The sequence below is a fragment of the Mycteria americana genome, chromosome 5 (genome assembly GCF_035582795.1).
Source record: "Mycteria americana isolate JAX WOST 10 ecotype Jacksonville Zoo and Gardens chromosome 5, USCA_MyAme_1.0, whole genome shotgun sequence".
Lineage (NCBI taxonomy): Eukaryota > Metazoa > Chordata > Aves > Ciconiiformes > Ciconiidae > Mycteria > Mycteria americana.
In genome coordinates this window covers 35,011,972-35,033,806 of record NC_134369.1, presented here as the reverse complement: position 1 = coordinate 35,033,806, position 21,835 = coordinate 35,011,972, and the positions used below count along the sequence as shown (strand labels likewise).

Sequence of the window (21,835 nt, the reverse complement as noted above, 5' to 3'; positions counted from 1 at the left end):
TTATAAACCTGATAATTACAAAAGGGATGGGGCTGAGTGGAGCTTGTTGCTGGTCTAAGAGATGAGAAGGTTGAGTTCTGGCTCTGCTTCCTTCACTGGGTGTGGGCAGGAGATTTGTCATAGGGGAATGGCAAACCCAGCCAAAATAGAGAGGAGGCTGCTGGGCTCACATGGGTGGGGGAAGAGATAAAAAGATAAAACAGTTCCAGAGAAGGAACATCACAGTATGGTACCCCCCTGCCTGTAGACATGCCCTCATGCTTGAGAGAGCCAGCAGTTCTCCGTGGATCGAGGAGCATGGGGGCCCTGGGAGGAGAAGCCAGTGTAGTCGCCGCACTCTCCAGTTCAGCATTGGGGTTCACAGTCATTTTGCTGAGCAACTGTAGTGGCAGCCCTTGGAAAAGGGACTGAAGCTTCACCTCCTTAGAAGAATGGGGTCTACCCTCCCCTGTGTTGTCTGTTGAAGAAGAGAGAAACCAAAGGTGATGGAAAGGGTGTGAGAAAGAAATAGTACAGGAGAGAGGGGGATGTTATTGAGTGCATACTGGGCACAGTTTAGACCCGGGTATGTCTACAGGTTCGCGATGTGCCTGAGGCTGAGGGGGCTGCGGAGGTGGAGGGGGACTCCTCATCCGTTGTGTCCCCCTGCTCCTCCTTGTGGAGGCCGAGGCTGATGTGGCTCTGCAGGGCTGCTGGGGTCAGCCACTCCTTGGGGAGGCAGCTCTGGAGGAAGGGGATGCACGAGCTGAAGTAGGCCAGGCGGTTCACCCAGCGGGGGATCTCTTTCCCACATAGTATCTGTGGAGCAAACCGAAAAGCAGCACGGTTAATAGTACCAGAACACATGCGTGGTGGCAACGTCATCCCCATCCACACCACCAGCTCAGCAGGGTGAATTCCCTGTTGCTCAGAAGAGAGCTGTTTGAAACGTAGGGAGCATCTCCTGCAGTCAGAAACAGCTATAAATGCAAATGACTGCATGACTGCTCAACACACACAGAGAGCCCTGCCAGCCACAGCCCTTGCCAGCATCACAGCAGAGATCGGGGAAAACAGTTCATGGCCCTCCACGGCTTTGGGCACTCCGTTCTCCAGGCTGTCCATGGGTAAAAGGACAGGCCTGCTGGTTCTTCTCAACCAAGATAATGACACTCATTTTCCAAGTAGCTCAAAAATTTTGGAAAAATATTTAGGCTGATGCTGGCCAGACCTTGAGGAGCCCAGAAGCTGAGCCTGACTAGGTGGATGGAGGTGCCTGAGAAGCTGTCCTTGCTGCTCGCTTTTCTTCCTCGGGCTGACACACAGGGTCAGTCAAGTTACAGTATTTGGGGGTCCTTTTCCTATCCTAGCACAACACCCTTTAATTCCTCCTCATATGGTATTTCCTAAATGCGGGAAAGAAATCAACAAACGGAAAAATACTAGCTTCTCACTAGACCTGTGTTTCATCATAGGTGCTCCTGGCACTGATTTGGGTTACACTCTGCTAGCACAGATATTGTTTTCCAATGTCATCTCATATTCAACACAGTGAAACAACGTGCTGCATACAGCAGCTCCTCTCTTCTGTAGCATTCGACCACACATACATACAGGTGCCAGATTTTAGTAGCTGTATCTGGCTTAGGCCACAAAAGGAAAGTTTCCCTTTACATTTTACCATTTCCCTTACCAGACACAGAAGAGGCATGTGGAACTGATCAGCCAGGGTGCCTCAAGAGCCTGTCTTTAGTAAATATCTAGACACCTCTAGTAAATATCTAAAACACCTCTGTGGTCCTACACCAGTATACTGGAGCCTGAAGTCTGTGGCAGGTACAGTAGTCATCACAACCGAATTCTCCTTCCCTCCCAGTGCTGTCTCCCATGAAGCAAGACAGGTAGGGAGGAAACTCCACCCTGCAGACCTTGTCCCACAATTTATGTGGATTAGTGGTTCCAGGCTTGTCCATACTGCACCTTCTGCCAATACTAAATTCCTTTTCTCTTCCTCCCATCCTCTTCCCGTCTAAAACTACACTTAATTTAATACTAATTACTGCAAAAACTAAGAGGGTATTTGTCTGTAATCCACTAAGGAGATTATTTGGCAAGATGTCTGTTATTGACAATGGAAATGCAGTGCTTGGAGGTTTCAAGAGATTTTCAGGGAGCACAACTGGAGCAGTTGCTAGAGGATGGGCCGTGCCGCATTATAGTTGTTACGGCTCATGACTAGCTGGTCCTTCATGTATATGGCCTGAGCAGAACAACCTAAGCCCCACTCCAACAGTCACCTTGAGGATAAAGCAATTAGCTTGTTCCAACAGCATGGTGTTTCCAATGAGGTGTGGAGAAGGCCGGCAAACCTGTGACCGTGCTAATTTGACTACAGAACTCACTTTATTTTGACATGCATTGTTTAGAAAATCAATGTGTGAAATGGAAGACATTATCATTAGGTATCAAAGAATGAGCAGAGCCATTTAGCTGCTAAAATTATTTGCAAGCATAGACTGTTCTTTACCTAATACACCCCAAGGACTTTTATTTCAGTTCTTACCAGTGCTGCATTCTACTTAACCTCAGATACAGTTATATAAAGCTGTATTTTTGAAATTTTTAATCTGGGCACAATTACTTTATTAGCAATTCTTTATCTCCATCCAGATCCCTGGTTTCCATTGCTAGAGCTATTGCCTGAGCCTATAAGCAGATGACCTCTCCACCTGCGTTTAAAACTCATTCATAGAAAATTTGCTGATCCATTTGATTTTCTCACCAGAAATAGCTGATCATTTTCACAAGAATACTGCTGAATTTTAAAAATTGTATTCAATATGTTCTACTCAAACATTGAACCTGAGCCAAAGCAAAAAAATGCAGCAAAATTACCTCTAAATTTTGTAGCATTTCTCTTTCTTCCTCTCCAGGAACTTAGGCAACATATTGCCAGTGTAGAAAGTGACTCAGTTTAGGCTCCTCGTGATGTATGTGTACGTGTGAGTTTAGTTTTCAAGCAGTTGTAAGTCTTAATAAAGACTTCCCCCCAGATATTAATCAGAAAATAAAACCAGGATCTGATTCTTCAGAAAACTAGCAGAAATAACAGAACAGCACAAGGTAAGACTGCCTGGAATAGAAATACTGTTTTAAGATTTGGCTTTCTTTTCTAAGCAGATCCCCTAGCAACTGAAATAACGCTTCCCAATGTGGAAGCAACACTGAGTTGTTTGCCTTTTGTTTATGGGAGCTTCTTCACCCAGAACAAATCAGTGAGGCAAAGAAGAGCCAGAAAAAGAATGGAGATGTGTGGGCATCAGGACATCAATCAGCAAAGGGCAATTTGTGGAGCTTAAGGATAATGATGAAGTCAAAGCGGTTTCCCTTTCTTCAGTCATGCTTGTCCTTGCCTCTTGTCAGTGAAGCCTTGTTACTATTCCACAGCAAAACACAATGCTCAACAGGCGCAAAAGGGCAACGGCCGGGGATGCCACGAACACTACAGCCTGTTCCTGTGTTTTTCGCTCCTTGCCATAAAGCATATTGTGCTGGAGAATCCAGCAGTACTTAGCTAATGGAGAAACATCAAATAAACCTGACTGCAATGGGATTAAGCCAACTGAGTTTAAATAAAACAGTACAAGCAAGATGAAGTGGGTGTTTTCCAATTGCATATGAAGCCACAGGAAAATCTACCTACTGCAGCTCTTCAGGGCAATTCTCAGGTGAAAACCTCACACTGGAACAATAAACTCACAGAAGCCTGTTACCACCCATTGTTTCCATCAGCAGAACTCTTTTTTAGAGGTTTTTAGAGTTTAGGATTTTAGTTTTTTTTTTTCTTGTTTGCCAAACAAGTGGGTTTTTCTCTTTTGAAGGGGGTAAACTTCTCTGTGATGGGTCACATACTTGTCTTGTCAGACTCAGCCAATAAACTATTATGGGTCAGATATCACCGTTCCTGACCATCATATCAAATTGTCCTGCTACCATCCCTTCAGGAACCTTAACATACCTGTAGTGGAGCCTGAGCTCGACACTTGACAAGAAAGCAGCTGAGCCTCTTGGTATGTAGCTGACTGGAGAAGGAACTTTAAAGAAACGAACAGAGTCACAGAAGGGCTAAGCCTATGAGAGATGTAAGTCCGAAAGGTAGCTGCGGGGTTCGTTATAGGTTATCTGAGGCAGAAATGTGTTCGGGATGGGAAACCCTGTGGAGTACATGAGAGGCTGGACTACTAGCAGCAAAGCCTGGAACACCTCAGCCCGTGTAGGGCTTCCCTAAGCTTTGCAAACCTCCCGTGAACAGTGTCCAGCTATCATTGCCGAGCATAGCTCTTCCTCACCTTTCTCTCACTGTGAGGTCCCTGAAGGTGTGAGTTATTCTACCCACCCCACAGAGCCAGCCAGTCCCTGCCACAGACTGAAATGCAGAGTTTGGGATAGCAAGCGCAGCTTGCCATAGCCCACCGAGAGACCCGTCCCCGTTTCAGGCAGAAACTTCGGCGGAGGCTGCATGTACTTGCAGCTTCCACTGAGCGGCACCTCCTGATAAAGAGCCAAGTCTCCCATAGCTGCAGCTTCTTCTGGATGCTCTGCCGAAGAGCTGCGGACGACCCAGCTGGCGTCTGTAGAGTCAAGTGGAAACAGCAGTTCAGACATCTGTGGCTGAAACCAAACGTGAGGGAGAAATGGGACATGACAGTTTGGGTGCTATTTCTGGGCAGCTGTCAAATCCACACCAGGATTTCACCACATCAAGAAATAACTAATTTTGGATACAGAAAGATCCTCTGAGCATCTTAAGCTGTGCTGTTTTGCACTAAACAGTCACTGGTTAAAATGTACAAACTGCCGTGGGAGTGAGGACTGCACCCCATCACTCTTCCCTACCCTAAGTGCCCCAAGAACTAGGTTTTGTTGCTCAGTAAAGCTTCCCTGTAAAGCTTTACTGTGGGCAGGGGAGCAGCCTAGCAGCTGGGAAACATGGGTTTAAATGGAAGGCCACAATGGAAGAAGCTGCGTCTTCTGCCTTCTGGAGGACACCACTATCAATGTGCTGCATTTTGTGAGGGCTTTGGGTCTGTGGGCATATGCTAGACATTGTCCGAGATAGTCTAACAGGCTGAGCCCCTTTCAAAACAAAGTGAAGGGCTGAGTAGTTGTAGATCCTAAGAGAAAGCTCTCAAATGCAATAGGTTCTGCGCTGTGCTGGATGATGCAATTGGGGCAATTCAGGCCATGCACAGAACTATAACTCAAGGCACTTAGGAATTTTTTTTAAGTGAGCCCTCCCAAAGGCACCATGTAGCGCTCCAATCCATGAAAATCAAGATGTGCAGAGGCAACATTACATTCCTCAAACAATACATGCTAATTACTTCAGTTCTTGTCTTCAAACTGAGGTTCAGGGAGTTCAGACTGAACACCGCCCACTGCCACTTCCACTTAGCAGCCTTGCTGAAAATGAGGTGGCGTCCACATGGGGCACGTATCCATTTGAGCTACTGTACAGTATTCCCCTTGGTGCGCCTTAGAGAATGCAAAGGGCTTTTATTGGCACCTGAGGAGTCTAACACACACCCCAGAGCACTTTAAGAGCAAAGCCTTTAGAGCCCAAGGGGAATCTTTCCAGTGTTTGCATGAGTTGACTCCTACGAGGCCTAGAAAATATAGCATAGATGATGCTTATCAGAATTTTAGAATAAGGCCATTAGCTACAAACCAGCACATCTGCCCAGGCAAAGCTTTCAGGCTGTGCTAAGGCAGCCAAAAACCATATGTAGAAAGAGAAGCATGGCAACACGATGAAATTAGTACTTGGACATATCTGGAATAAACCATTAACCCAATGCACAGGGACATCCTTTACCACCTTGCAAAAACTAAACTGGTGGTATAACTGCCCTGTGCTGGCAGAGCTAAGGGAGTCTGAGTGCGTCAGCAAGGAACATACCTCTAGCTCTGCACTCCTGATCGGCTGCTGCACATGGTGTATACGCTGGAAACAACATTCCCAAAAGAGAATGGACATACAGCCTTTGCAACACACCTGAAAGCACAGTCTCACCTTGGCAGAGTTGGCATGCTAGCATCAATTGCTTGAAACAGATTTATTGTATAATTAATGTGTAAAAGTGACAGTTTTTACTCTAGGGAATATAACTAGCCTGCAGGGATCAACAGAATAGATGATGGGCGCCGCTTCACTGGGCTGTGAAGCTGCATGCAGCACGCATTCAGCAGAGCCAGGAATGGCCTGCATCTTGCAGAGGGAAAGGCTGAAGCTGAGAAACTGTAGATGAGGCTGAATGAGCTCCGTAACGAGGCTGTGTTCTGGGATGTAGCATCCCAAGTCAAAGGCAGGAAGGGAAAAACCTCTTAAATGAATTTAAGCAACTGTCTAAAATGCTCCCATTCTCCTATGCAATCCCTTTTTGTTCCACAGTAGGCAGGACACTGCCACTCCTACCCAGGTCTGCAGGCGTTTCTCCCATGTAAAGCAGATGAAGCATCTGCACCGTCTCCCTGAGACCAGCTGGGAGTGAGGAAAAGGGAAAGCATTGAAAGGAGGAACTAATACCCACGGTCTTGCTCCCCTTGTGATGCTAGTGGGAACGTGTCAGTCACCTCTGTGGTCCTGTGGCGGAAGGACGGAGCTGCCTCCGTGCAGGCGTCTGCATGCAGAGAGATGCCAAGAACAGAGACGATGGAATAGATAGCTCTGGGTCAAAAGAGACATCTGGCTTATAGCACCTCAGCACTCACAGCACTATTTCAGCTTCACTGGCCAGGCCACCAGTGGAGAGGCACAGTGGCTGCAAATGTGACATCTTGACGAACCACATTCAGAGCTGAATTCTGAGTGGCATCACTGATTAGTTATGTACCAACACTGGAGTATGGCAATACCCTCTTTGAGCATGAAGTTCCTTGTAACCAGCACCTATAGGTACAGCCAGCAGCTGCAGGATGACAAGGTAGGCAGCAAGTGGCCTCATAACAGATTAACATTTTGGGAATACTAAGTATACTTAAGTCTGGGCTTGTTAGTGACATTTAAAATAATGACTCTCCCACCAAATGAATGAGCAACTGCAGTTCATTCATATTATCGTGATGGCCTGAAGAGGAACTGCCTTCTCCTAGCAGGTGCTGTTTTGAGACCAGTGGCTGAGAACAGCTGTTGCCCAATAGGGTCATCCTTCCCAGTGTTATGGGCATGCTGTACGTGACCAGGCCAACCCATACGCATAGAGGGATGGACATCAAGATCATCTGTTTTTTCCTGAATAGCTAACCAAGAAAATCCTGTGTTTCCGTCTCAAGCTTTGTTTCCTAACATTAGTGAGCAGCAGGTTACTGTGGATAGAGATACAATGAGAAGAGAGAATATAGAAACTCATAGGAACAGGGAGAGACCTTCTGCCTGGCAGTGTTGGCAGGACTCCTAAGCAAAAGGTTCCAGTCTCTAAAGCCTATCAACACACTTAAACAGTTCATTTACACTCCTGACACTTTTCATTTATCAACAGGCAGCTGGTGAAAAGGACAGGGTTTTTCCTTGCCATCTTCATTCCTGGAAAGGAGGCATCTGTTTTCAGGCATTTGCACACACAAAGGCTCAAAGGCTCCATGATGGTACGACTAGAGATGAATTCCCCAGATAGTACAAACTAACTTAGCTCCAGGGTATTATGCTTATTTATGATAGGTAAGGACATGGGGCTTTTGGTTTGGGAAGACAGATGCAAAAAGCAGATAAAATAAAATAGACGGTGCAAAACACCCACATTTACACCAGCTCCAAAGAGCTTGAGATTTTCTTTTTTTCCAAATTCACTCTTAAAATATCTTCACATTTAATCTTTTTGGCTAGATGGATCACTTTAAAGGGAAAACCAGAAATAACCACAGAGGCATGTGTGGCAAAATCAGACCATATCAAAAAATTGAAATGATGTGCTAAAAACTTGCCCCGGGGTGGGGGGTGGGGGGTGATTCCCGTTTCAAATTACTTGCCACCTCATACTATTCCCCGGCACACGTAGATAGAAAGGGAAAATAGGATGGACTGAGAGAGCTGAAAGATCCATATAAGAGTTATTCCACTAATTGTTTTCTGTTGGGCTATAAGACTCATTCAGGATAGCACGGCTAGAGAGGTTAACGATGGAAAAAGACGTTTATATGTTTATAGCAGCCTTTATTCCAAGGACTTCCCAAATACTTCATAAATTTTAACTAATACACAAACTACACCTAGAAATCTCATTTTGCCACAGCAGAGAAACCACATCTGGAATGCAGTACAGCAGTATATTAACTGCATGCAGTCAAAATTGTGCATACTTACAGGCAGAAGCAAGAGAAAAAATGACATCCATCTGAAACCATGAGGATAATTTATGGGTGCAGGATGTCTTTATTAATAAGCTTCTTCTAAACATATGTGGCAGTTAAAAACCAGAAGACAAACACAGCCCGTTCCCCATAGAGCTAACAACATTCAAAGGCTGCTGCAATGAACCAAGTCTTTCCATCAGCTTCAGTGAGGACTGGCTCAGGCGCCAGGAAATAAAGCTTTCCTAATGTTCTTTCATGCCCTGTGGTTGTTTTTCTGTTTGTTTGTTTGTTCATTTCCTTCTCTCCTTTCTGTCTGTTGGGAGCGTTGTGTCCCCTGCCATTAACAGAATCGCATGTAGGCTTTTACGCAACAAAACACCTATCTCCTCCTCTACAACGGAGTCAACTGAAAAGCAATTGTTGACTAAGGAAAACACGGGTATTACTTGTCTACTTAGGATCTGCTGAAGACTGGTTTATAAAAGCTTCTGCTGCTTTTGACTGTGACTCAAATGCCACCTGAAGCTCCCTTCTCTGGTGTTTAATCCTTTCTCTCTGATAGCTTTCAGGCTAAGGAGAGCTTCCTAGTTTTTAATAACATTATGATGAGAACTCGTGTGTGCCTGGGGCTGGACCTGAAAAGCTTTAGGCTTGAATTACTCATTGATGATTAAAAAACTGCCCTCGTTTGGTCCTTGATTCAGCAAACCTGCTTTTTTCAGAGAATTTACTGAAAGTCAGGCTCCTCTAAGGAAAGCAGGATTCTGATGTAAGTTTGTTATATGCTGTCAGCTTTGCCTTGGCTGAAAAAGGACAGGTGAATAGCCAGAGAGAAAAGAATATGCACTGGCTACCATCTCCTGCCACTTCAGCACAGCTCCACACCCTCTACCAGTAAAGTAAGATCCCTCTGTTCTACTAAAGCTCCAACCACATTGACAAAGGACAACTAAGACAGCCATTCCGTCAGGGAAGTATACATCAGACATAGCTCTAAAGCCAATCACAGAGATAGCTTAATCTTACACTGCACTTCAGTTACGAGAGATGTGTATTTCCTGCTATCACAGCTGATACACAATGACAAAGCCTCTCTCTGCTACTATCAATAGGACAGATCTTTACCAATAATACAAAGAAAAGGGGAAGGAAGCCCTAGCATCCGGCCTAGATGTGATCCGCATGCAAACAAGCCTGATTGCACCAAGATCATCCCCTGCCTCCCAAGGAAATTCAGATTGTGTGGCTTCACCAAGCATTTCCATCCAATCTGGCATGCATGTTTAATAATACCACTGTGGTGTCAGCATCAATACTGGGTATGCTAGATGCCTACTTCTGTCCTCTGTAACCATCAGGTTGCAGGATTCACTGTGCAGGCTCCATCTGTTAATCTTCAAGGTATTTCCTATTGGAGAACATCCTTTTAGGCTGATTTGAGAGAGTCCTGCTGACTTCGGGAGACTGGGCGCTATTTATCTCCCAGGTTGAGCATTGCAGTGCTGCAGCTCTGAGACTCTGGCTGCAAAGCATTTGACTGTGACAGGGTCCACAATCCCTGCCCTGTAGGAGCCAGACTCATCTAGGATGCTAAAGAATTTTCCAAGGCTGACCTAAGCCACCTCAGATGGTTAGGAGACTCTCTTCCCCTCCTGTGTCAACAAAGAATGGGCCAAGCTCACTTCATTAACCCCTAGGCCTATTTTGCAAGGCCCCTTCAGCCCAAGAACAAGACCCCCAGTTCCCCAAAATATTTTTCTCTCTCTGGAAATCACTGCAAATCCTACAGCTTCAAAATGAGCTTCTAAAACCACAAGCACACGAATTCTGATTTAGGCTCTCTCTTCTCCTGCTGAAATGTGTTACCTCTCTGTTTATGTAAATAATTAAAGTAGGACAGTTCCCAGAGGAGAGGCTGAGGGACTCTGTGCTCCAGAACATCTTGTAGCTGATATTCAGGAGAATTTTTGCTGAAATACAGGAGAAAAGGGAAAAAAGTCTTTAGTCCAACTTGTTCTCCCACACCTCTGCAAGCTCCTCTTTATCCAGGAAGCTCCCAGTTACTTGCGGATGAGTATGTCTCACCAGCTAAAAGTTCTGTTTGAACCCACAAAATGTCCCAGCAAAAGTTTTAATAAAACTGTCAGATCCCTCTAAAAGGCTCTGCTTTCGGTGACTTGTTTTTACTCTGAAAATCCTAGTTCAGCTCTAATAATTAGTTCAAATTTTAGCCATTTACCCAGATGGCATCTCTGAGCACTGTCCCCTGGATCCAATCCTTTGGATCAAGAAATGCTGAGCAGTAAGGAAACAGATCCTTTAATATTTAAAGGAATAAAGGGGTGAAAAGGATCAGTGACTACAAAAGGAAGCTGGATAATGAGATACCAATCTGTTTTCCTCAGGGGTTTTTAATCCCTCAAATCCAAATGACCTTAAAGAGCCTTCTGAAGAATGATCCCATGTAGATGTGAACCGTGTGCACCAACTCCAGAGTTGGTTCTAGTCTTTTTTAATTGCTTTCTCTGGGTATAAGAGAAAGTAGTGATAATTTAGGAAGCAAATAGGGATGTTTAACTGTGCTTCACCATACCTCAGTCATGCAGCCAAATTCTGCTTTCAGTGGCTCTAGGGGAATTCGTACCAGATCACTCAGGTGTTTCTGAGCCAGGTTTGTCCCAGGGGCTGCTGCAGATTCTCTGACCATGCTCTTAGGGATCCAGACAGGTCCTACTAACACAGACTCAGCCTTCTCCTGCCTGCCTTCTCCTTTAAAAAAAAAAAAAAAGTAGTAGGGTAGTTTTAGAGCAGCTGCAAGACAGATAAATAACTCCAGGCTGGGAAACTGCTACAAAATACAGAGGGTTTTGACCTTTTCTGGTACTTAAGATAAATTGCGCATACAAATCAGAAAGAAATCATTCCCCTTTCAAGAAGAGGGACGAAAGACATGATAAAAGAATAAAACCTTCTGTCACTGCCGTCCTCAGGTAAAGTTCCACCATCAACAATTTTTAGGGTGAATCAAATCAGTGCCTCTCAATTAATTTCCTAATTATGATGAGCACCAACTTCCTATCTTGTCAAAAGGGCCCATAAGACCCACTGACTTTATTGCTATTCCACCACTGGTAAAGCTATTGGGGAATAAAAGGGATTACCTCCCCTGGTGCTCAGAAGCCACACTTCAATATTTATCTGTCATGTGTCCTATAGCAAGGTTCTGAAGAGTTTCCTCAAATAGGGATCATTCCAGTTGCTTGGCAGTAATCACATTGATGAAGGGAGAAGGAGTGGTTTCCTTGAGGCATTCCACTTATCTTCCAGTTCTGGTGCTGATTCAAAGGTGTTTTTCTCCCTTCCCATGGTGGTTTGCCCTTTTCTGAGACATGCTGTAGCAACTGTCATCACTCTGGTAAGAGCACAGCTCCATAGCTTATCTTAGGAAACTTCAGAAGCATGGAAAATTGCTGGTGGGAAGGCAAATGAGTCATCTTCTGTTTGTGAATGGGCTAAGCAGCAAAAGCTTTTTCAGAGTCTTTAAGCTGCAGTGACATGGTGTGATCCTTACACTCAATACTGAGGAATATCGCCAGACTGGAGAAGAACCTGGAAACAGAAAACCTTCATCCTCCCTCTGATCCTCTAGTTACTGCTATCTTCTCTAAAGAAGCTGTCCTCAGGCACTGTACACTCACCATACGCCTACGCATCAGCAGGGCTTATATTCTTATATGCCTATATTTGAACCCCTAGCAGTCAACCTTTCTCCTTCACACGTGTTCAGGGGTACAAGCTGTGCCAATTTCGCGTTTGCCTTGCCTACTATCTGCCTTCCACAAGCCCAAATTGTATTGTAGAGTTGCAGGGCGATCATGAGCCATGCTCTCACATTGAAAAAGAGCCCTCTGACAGCAATTTCACAGTTCCCTGTATCTGCATGCACCTACCCTTATCTATGCCCAAAGAACAGTCTTGGTAACGACGAGTGTGTAACTGCATGTCTTTCTTGGCACCTCATGGCATAGTTCCTTGTGGCCCACTGCTGCAGGGACAACTGCTCCTGCAAAGCAGTGGCATGGCTGGCACCTCAAACCTGCGGGTCCTTGCAGGGGAACTTACAGCCCAGGAATTACTTCGAGTTTGGCTTTTTCCTGAAAGCATAAATGTATTCCTCTCCCTTTATGTCTGCTTTACAGCAATTTGTAACTTCTGTCCTTTTGCTATCTCACATGTCCTTGTTCTGAAAAATCAGGAAGTTCAACAAATCACATCATGGAAAGAGCTAATTATTTTAGCCTTCCTTTTTGTTTTAAAAGGTTTTCCTAATGTTCAAAAGCCAATATTTTTTCCATCTGGCAGAGTTTAAATAGCCTCTTTCATCAGCCAGGGCAACTCAAAGAACAGAAATATTTTGCAATTCCTTGAAGGGCCATTTGAACATATTGATGTAAGTATACATGGGGGATTGTTAGGAACATAGTGACTTAACAACAGATGATCAAACAGAAGGACTTCACCAAATATTGATGTGATCCTAACTGAATTCTCCACACATGTATAACCTTATCAAAATGCCAACATCCCTGCTGGGTGCCAGCAGCATTACCTGCCTGGAGTACTGACACACAGAAAGGCACAGAAGCTCAGAACAGGATGGGAAGTTTGGGCTGTGCTACTGATGGCGTGACTGATTTTTCTCTGCAGAAATTGGAGGTGTAAGTCCCCCAAAAGGATTGCCCATCCTCCTGGACAGTTTCTTCAGAGAGCATGGTACTGATACTATTCGATTTTGGGGACTGTCAACATAAGCAACATGAAATGAACAAGCTCCTTTTAGGCAAATTGCTAACTCCAGTTTGATGAACCTCTTCATTTTAACCCACAAACAATTTGCTTAAGTGGTTTATAAATATAGGTACCATGGGACCATGTTGCAGGAGTCAGAGTGGCTGAAGCAACCCTAACTAGATTTTCACTGCTTATATCAAGCTTCCCTCACCTTCCCACACTGACATAGATGATGAGGGTAAAGGGAGACCACAAAGGGGTATTAAGTCATGTGTGTACCAGGGACCTTAGATTGAAGCTGGGCAAATGCACAGGGGGTGCATCCGATTCCTCTCTCATGACTATCCACTAGGAAATTCTGCCTTGCTTTAGGCAGAACTTCCGTCAAAACTAATTAAGATGGCACTTTCTAGGCAGAGACTTATACTCTCTGGTAGTTCCTCCCTTCTTAAATAACCCAAAGTTCCCCAGTGAAGAATTTCTCAGGAAATCCACAGGAAGAGAATCCTGATCATGCAGCATCTTCACTGAATTGCTCACTGAGAAAGCTGCCATGAAATGGCATTGGAGAAGATGAAGTCTGAACTGCTGCTGCTGAAACTGGGGCATTCTCTGTTTTCTTTCCACAGGAGCTGCTTTGTGAGTAGACCCAGCCATGCCTCTTTGATCCAGCAGCTGCTCATTAGAAGTCCATAGGGAACTGGCAAAGCGGGGAGAGATCTAAGTCTTGAGCAAGTATGAATATACTTGGCAGTCTGCAGTAGGGAGTATGGAAAATTCAGAGCTAAGTGCCAATGAGGGAGTAACAAAGCCCCTTGCAGCTTACAAGTGAATGTGGGTGGGAAGATCAGAAGACTCAGAAGAGATGCATGGCATTGTAGGGAGAGGCTCAATGCCACAGCAGCACACAATTAGGCTGCAACGGCACTGCAAAGTGAGTTTTTTCAGAGGTGGATAGCAGGTCAAAGGCATGCCCAGTGGTTAAGTAGAGCTTATCTGCCTGTGCTGGGCTTGCTGCAGTCCAGGGATTTTTCAAGATGCATGGCCAAAGGGCATAGTCACGAACATAGGTCTGGACATGCCCCTAACCATTAGCAGTCAGTCTGCATTGCCTACTTAGACCACAAATTTTACAACTGTTAAAAATAACAGTTACCAGTTATCATGGTGGGACCTGAGGCATCATTGTATTAAGCGTGAATTTGCCAGAAAAATCACTCATAAACAGACATAGACGAAAGATTTCTGGATGGATGTTCTATTTGCTGAGAAAACACGGATAAAGGGCAAGAAAACAAAAACTTTGAAAGTAAAGTCTGACTCCTGTGGCTTCAGCAGTCCTTCTGAGGACAGGGAACCCGGCTTGCAGGTCCTGGCAATTGGACATGGGGACAATCTCACCGTGTGATCCTGAGAGAGCTGATCTGGGAGGGAGAGCCAGGCTTACACCTCCTTCCCAGAAGAGGCTTCCACCTCCTTCCTCTGCAGAATCGTGACCTCAGCCAGCAGGACACGTGGCTGCATCCGCCCTCAGTCCGTGTGACCAGATGGGATCTTCCCAACCCATGGCCCCGCCACCGGGGCAACATCTGTATGGATACTAATTAGCAGGCCCACAGCCAGATGAGGAAATTAAGGCGGCCAAACACAGCTACCTAGCACATGGCCGTACAGCCAAATCTCAAGGCCTGCCAGACAGATTTATGTAAACACGCATTAACTCATACATCACCACATGGCTATAAAGCTCTAGCTCTGGTTTTGGGTGCTGATACAGGACAATACAAGCCATAAACCAACTAATTAACCTTGGCAGACCAGAGAGCGGTCATCAAAAGGTTTCAGAGCCCTTTTTAAAAGCAGGAAATAACCCAGCATACAAGGGGAGATACTTAGGCACAGAGCAGGGATGTGACTTGCCTGGCATTAGCCAGGAGGCTCAGGACAACCATCTCCTGAACTCACCACGCTGCTTATGCCCCTGGGCAGAAAGGCCTAAAGGGCTGTAGGGAGCAGAGCTTGTCATTCCCTCTTTCATCCTAAAAATTACCTCCACCCCCACCCCCTTCTGTGGTGAAGGGGCATTGCCGTACTGATAGCATCACATTTCAGCTGGGCTACAGCAACAGAGAGACCAAGAATTTATACTCACTTAAAATCCTTGGCTGCCTTTTGTGTGGCTGGAGTTAAATTCCAGTTCCAGTGAGCAATTTTATTCTGTTGAACAAAATTTCTACATCTTTTCTTTTAATTCTTTGAATACTTTTTCCAGTTTCCTGTCTTTAACTGCCACATAACATGGCTATGCATAAGTAGATGCTAATTATTATTATTGCTGCTTCACAGATGAAGAGTCTGAAGGAACGGGCAATACAAACACTAAACAGACTCATCTCAGAACTGGTTTTAGGGCACAGATATCAGTTCTGTTTTCTGCCCTCTATGGTGACACATATCTGCACAGTCTTGAGAGCCACTCATCATGTAGTCAGCATGTTCTGCACACTATAAGGCTGTACCTTATAGCTCTATACGGTAGGGTCTGGAGCTTTCTAATGTGGTGGGTTTGTTTTGTTTTAATGGGTACTACAGCAAGAAAAAAAAAAAAAGCACTAAGGCCGTAAAGTTAAGCAAGCATTCAAATGCTGGGAAATGAGAATAGAAACTTTCCTTGCTTTCAGTTCAAGCAGGTTCTGTCTCAACAGATTTCAAGCAGTCTTTCCTCCAAGAGGTCAGAAGTATCCCAAGATAAGCTGTGCTACTTCTCACCCAGCTCCAAAACACAGTGATTGCCAAGTTACTTGTTACACCGTGATTGCCAAGGGATGGAGACATCTGTCATAAGGCGGCCACATGTATTTCTCCTGTTACTGACTGAGGCATGTTGAATGGCTAGGACTTCTGCTTAGTTTCTTAACACCAGCTATTTAAGAATTTCAGCTTCCATTTTCTGTATCTTGATGCTAGAGACCATCTAGGGCCTTCTGCTCCTGGTCCTGAAGTGTACCTCCTCTGGTTTTGCATTTGTAATACTTTAGAGAGGGGCGATAAACACAGACGTATGTGAAGGGTAACAGCAACAAAAAATCCTGCTTGCCTATGAACAGTTTTTTTAAACTGACCTAAATCCTGAGTAAATTCTGCTTCTGGGAGCAGAAGTGTCAGAACTAGCCATTTAGGCTTTTGTTTTATTATCTGGACAGGTTATGGGACAATGAATGAGCACACAGAATCCACCAAGAAAGCTCTTGCAGGAAAACTTAACCCTAAATTCCACTCCTGTAAAGATGTTCACTGAAGGTGTAGTGAATGCAAAATTTAAAACACCCTAGTAGATTTTTATTAAGATCTCTTATTTGACTTGTGTTTGGAAGGTTGGACAAGGAAGGGGCAGCGAGGGGTTCACTGATATGTAGCAGCAGAATCAAGGAAGAATGGCTTCGAGCTTATGGCTTGGACATGAGACAGAAATTTTACATATCAAAGTATGTAATAAGCAATGACCTTATTTCACTGCTGCAGGTAAAGGGGGTTTTTTAGCTTTCGTTAATAATCACACAGCTTTCTCCTGGGTTTCCTTCATAATCTTTAAAGTTCCCATTTTCTGTTGTAGTAATTTGATTCTTTGCCTCCAAAACAGTAGTGTGGCAAACATTGATTTGATCATTGTACTGCTTGAAACTTAATTCTCTGTTTGTACCAATACAGTTCCTTCCGTTTTCTTTTTATTTGCTAACATTTACAGAAAGGTCTCAGTCATTTTCTCTTTGTATAATTAGCAAGGCTGAAACCAATAGAGAACGGGTTTTCCTAAAAGCCTAAGCAGGTCCCTTGTAAATGAATTGCTGGTTCTTGGGGGAAAATCTCACTAGGGATTTTCTTACAAAATCATACAGTATTTTTTTCTACAGAATCTCTTCTCTCTTGGGATCCATGATGGGCCTGTTTGGGGACGAATGGACACTTGTGGCAAAAGAGGTTATTGGCATAGGACTCTTGCCCCATATGATGAAGAAAGGTGAGAGTTGTGTAATGAATGAGGGTGGGGACTCCGGAAAGAGAAATGAAAGTTTCGCTGTTAAAGCAGTTGAACGCTATTGTGAAGAATTATATTCTCTCCTCGTGTTTGCCGTAAAACACATATGGAAAGCACAGAAACAGTTTTTATGGAAGGTCACTTCCATTTTGGGCTTTTCATGTCTTTTCTGGCACTGGGTCAAGATCCTGAATTCAGGTTTACACAAGTGCTGAATACTCATACCTTAATTGAAACACACTTTAAACATCGCATCTGGAGGGTGAGGAGGAAGGCAGCTTCCCCCCAAAATAATCAGATCTTTGGGAATTGAAAATCAAATATGCCAAATTAGGAGATAGTTGGGATAAATTTGTGCTTCTCTGTGCTTCAGTTCTCTCTGAAGAGAAATAACAGCTCTCTTATAATTCACAGTGGTTTTGTGAACATGAAAATGAATAAGCACCAAAGATGTCTATGAGAAAATCAATACTTTTTTTAAGGGGTTTTGGATGGTGCAGATTAAATAAGGAAAAGGGACACCCACTTCCTGAATACTGCAAATTTTTGTTTGCAGAACACTGATAAGCCATTTTTATTCCTTTGCAGATCGTGTAGGGTTATTTGTGCTTGTTATTAAAATGATGCACATTTGCATGCTAGCCAGGTCTGTCCTTCCAATTTCTGCTCAGTGCCTAGTCAGTGAACCAAAACGCAGGCAATCCTAATTTCCCACACAGTTTAGACAAAACATGTGATAAACCTGCTGCATCTCCACCTCCTGATCCCATCCCTTTCAACAGCAAAGGGCTTCCAAAAATATTAAGGGCAGAGACAGGAGATTTGGCTACGGGCTCTGGTCTGGCAGGTTGTGCTGACCCCAGTTCCCTTTCTGTAAGCACTACTACAGATCTGAAGCAACAAAAAATACAAAAAAAAAAAAACAAAAAAAAAAAGATAGCTGTACCCACCTCAGCCAGAGCAGCAGAGAAGTGATTACAGTTCTTGTGCATCAGGTGGTACGCGTTGCCTTTGTACTCCTTGCCCAGCTCTTCCATAATCTTATCCACATCCTCTTCTGTGAAGTCTGTAGTGCCCAAGGCAATGGATTCTCTAGTTAAAAACAGAATGCACAACAGGAAACATGGAAAGATACAGTGAAGAGAGTGATACATACCCAGGGAAAAGGAAATGATCAGACATTGGCAAGAAGGACAGGCTTAAAACATGGACATGCATGTCTGGGCTATGGGAGACTCTCACTAACAAAATGGCATAGTAATATCCCCAGCTTATCCACAAAGCAGGTTACAGCACAGGCAACAGCCCCGAGAGCTTCCTGCTCACCACCAGGGAAGTCTCAGCTCTGGGGGTCTGCTCCCACTCTGCCCATCGCCCCTCAACAGAAACTTCCAGGAGGACAGAGGAGATGATTTTGCCACGGTGGAGAGGGTTTCCGTGGGGTGGACCAGGAAGGAGCAGACCAAGAACTTTATGCAGAAACCTATTGCTTCTCCCCATATTCACTCAATAGCGCTCATGCTTCTAAAAGTCTCCAGCAACCCTCAGCGTAAACTGGTAGTCTGGCAAGGTCAAGCCCCACTTGCCATGGGCAGTTCCTTGACCCACAGCCCCACAGTCTGAGCACCTTGAGCAACACGTTAATGCAGCATCCTCTCAGACTCCTCTAGCAGCTGGCCTGTCCCTTGTGACAGAGTAGCAATAAACACATGAGATGACTTCTGGCATTCTGTGCAGTACCCATAAGTAGGTGATACTCATAAAAAGACTAGGTTTTGTTTTTTCCCCTGTGCACTGGCTCTGTGTAACACACAGTTACTCCCATTCTTGCTGACAGGTGAAACTGGGAGCGCAGAAAAGAAAGAAAATGGGAAAAAGAGAACTGCATTCATTTGTAAGTATGCTTTTAAACCCTGCCAAACACAGTTCAGCACAGTTCAACAGTTCCCTGTTTGGTGTACACGCTCTTTTATCCACCTCCCTGCAAAATCCCTGCAGGGCTGCCTTTGTACCAGGATCACGTAAAGGATGCAGTAAGGGTGCTTATGAGGAGAGGGAAAGAGGGACCCAGAGGAGAGTTACCTCCTATACCGATGGCTACCAGGGGGGAGAGGGGAAGAGGTAGAAAAGGGCCCTTACTTGAATTTAAAGGTCTCGCCAAGTTCTACTGCACTGCCAGGTGTGATCTCGAAAATCCCACTGAAAGGGTAGGGATGCCCTCCATAGGCAAACTCTGACAAGGAAAGAAACAGACTGTGAGTAATTGAATGAACGTAATGTCAGGAAAAAGTCTATGGCAGCTGTCCGCACCACTCAGCATCAGCACCAGGGGCTGGGCTATTGCCAACATCGGTTTCAGCCAGACTCTGAAAGCCATTTTCTCTGTCCAGTTACCTATCAGCCTGAGGACACCCTCACAGCTTCCCTCCGTGCTAACACTACTGCTTTCCCACAGCACCAGGAATACTCTCCGAGTCTTGTCTCTGTGCCCGTCCAGGTGGCTTCCTCTCAGTGGAAAGTTCTGCGGTGGAGGCACCTAGAAACACTACAAGAGACTGTCGGTGGTGGTACTGAGCTGGAAGAAGTCTTTTCTAGAGCAGGGAGAAATCAAGTCTTCTTCTTCCAGAGGGATTTACAGGCAGCAACTGGGAATTCTTTGCAGAAAGCCAAGCTGATTGTGCTCTGCTGCCTCAGCACACGAGTCGAGCCAGGAGGTCGCTCCATGTCATACAGGCCATCTTGCACGGCCTCTGAAACACAGCCTGTAGACCTCACGGTATCATGCACGCCATCTCGCACAGCCTGTGAAAACTTGTGCTCGAGATGGAACATGGCACCCCAGGGGGTTTGTCTGCTGCATGACACTGGCTAAAAATACCATGAGTGAGGTATCCCAAGTCATTCCCATTTAATGCTGAAGGAGGAAACGGAAAGTCTCTGATGCTAGTCTGCCCTTCACTGCACTACAGCTGTTTTCCCAGATCCCTTGACTTCTCCTTTCGCAATGTGTGCTCTAATCCGCTTCAACCCCATCCAGATCATTTCAAGAGTCTTACAAGACATTTTCTTTTCCTTGTAACTCTTCTGTTTCAAAAGAACAGTTTCCAATATCTGGAAATCCAGATTCCAAGACTTCTAGACCACAGACATTCGTAAAGAATTACTGCAAAATGGATTTAGTCTGACACAGAATTAGCACAAGCACGCATATGCGGCTTGCAAGACAACCACTGATCTGCCTCTCTCTTCCTCCTCCCCCATTTCTCCCCTTCTCTTTCCCCCTCCTTCACTGCAGAACGGCTTTCCAACACTGCTTGGTCCCTCCTATCTGCCATCCTGCTACATACCTGTACAAGCTAGAGAGGCTGCAGTTACATACTGAAAATAAGAAGGGCTACATGGTTCATGACAGAACTGCATGAGTTCCTGCTGGACTCCACAACAGACTCTAAAAAGAGAACTGGCTGAGTTTTTCACTCCTCAAAACATTCCTTGACAAAAGCTATAAGTTTAGGGTGCTTTTCTGTATCTGACTGGCCATACAGTTGTCCCCATGTTCTGCAGGTAGTGAAACGGAAATACTTCATACCTCTGCCGTAGACCTCGATGCCAGAGTGGAAGACACCAATCCCCAAGGTGGAGGTGTATTCATTTATCCAGTACTACAGTAAAAGAAAAGCCACATTTGGAAGCATTAGTGGAAGAGAAACACACTGTCTTGGTCTAGCATATATCCCCCATCTCCCATCCTCAGGGCAACTTCTCTTATGGACAAGACTGATTTTGAAATTATCTTGAGACAAAAAATTTAGACTCCTTACAGATCAAAAGAAATGGCCACTGTGTTTATACAGCTGACTGGATTAAGTCTCCAAAAAATACTTACCTAGTCCTTTCCACATAAGGCATTTCCCTGTATTTCTTGATATAACTGGACCAGAACCTGCATAAATCCAGCTGCTACAGGCTGTGTGATTATTTATCTATCTTCTCACTTAAATAGCTGACACTGAGCCAGTTTTACCAATTCACTTGTCTTACCTGATCTTCAAACTCTTGAGTTAAAGAATCCCCAATTATTTTCTGCACACCCTTTTACATCACCTCCCAACATCTACTTTTTATTAAGTTGTTTTTACACAATGAGATCTTGGAGACAGAGATCCATTCCTCCCATAGGTCAGAGGAGCACCGTTTAGTAGTTATCTATATGACACTGGTAACTGCTTTATAGAAAAAAAGAAGCTCCAAGCATACTAGTCAACGTTTTGCTTAGAGGCACCATATACTACCAGGCATTGTTTCCAGAAGGGACAAGGGCTTGCTGCTCCAAAATTAGGTCCAAGGTGACCACAACTTCACCCAAATCAAAGACAAATTTTCAAGAGCAGCTGTTAAGTGACTTCATTGCTCTGGAGTCCAGCACTGCCCTGGTACATTTAGAGCAGAGGAATACTGCAGTCCGGTGCGTGCAAGTGACACTCCTCCGCCAAGCACTGCTCGCTGTTTCCACCATACCATGAAGGACAGTGCAGATACCTAAACAAGTCCCAGCTAAGCTAATTCGGGAGCAGGAAGCCACACAGCCATGCCAGGGCAGTGCTGCATTGGAGATAATTAGCCCTGCTCAGCACCAGTATTTATTAGGTTAGCTGCAGAGCTGTGCTGCTACAGAAATGA

At 44.8% G+C, this 21,835-nt stretch overlaps 1 protein-coding gene across 1 annotated transcript; it reads right to left on the bottom strand.

The window, feature by feature from the left end:
* Window positions 1-555: 555 nt before the first annotated feature.
* On the bottom strand, window positions 556-21,454 carry LOC142409871 (deubiquitinase DESI2-like). The gene is made up of 6 exons (XM_075501627.1): window positions 21,448-21,454; window positions 21,197-21,210; window positions 20,745-20,817; window positions 19,295-19,388; window positions 18,106-18,247; window positions 556-798 (listed from the first exon to the last, which is right to left on the bottom strand). The coding sequence occupies exons 1-6, from the start codon at window positions 21,452-21,454 to the stop codon at window positions 556-558; spliced, it is 573 nt and encodes a 190-aa protein (XP_075357742.1).
* Window positions 21,455-21,835: the final 381 nt, after the last annotated feature.

Bases quoted from the DNA above. Each gene is read 5' to 3' on its own strand.
- LOC142409871 (XM_075501627.1), bottom strand. The intron at 18,248-19,294 runs GTAAGGGCCCTT...GTTTTTAACTAG, and splicing joins GGCGAGACCTTTAAATTCAA to AGAATCCATTGCCTTGGGCA. The intron at 799-18,105 runs GTGGGTACAGCT...TTTGCTCCACAG, and splicing joins TCTCTGCTGCTCTGGCTGAG to ATACTATGTGGGAAAGAGAT.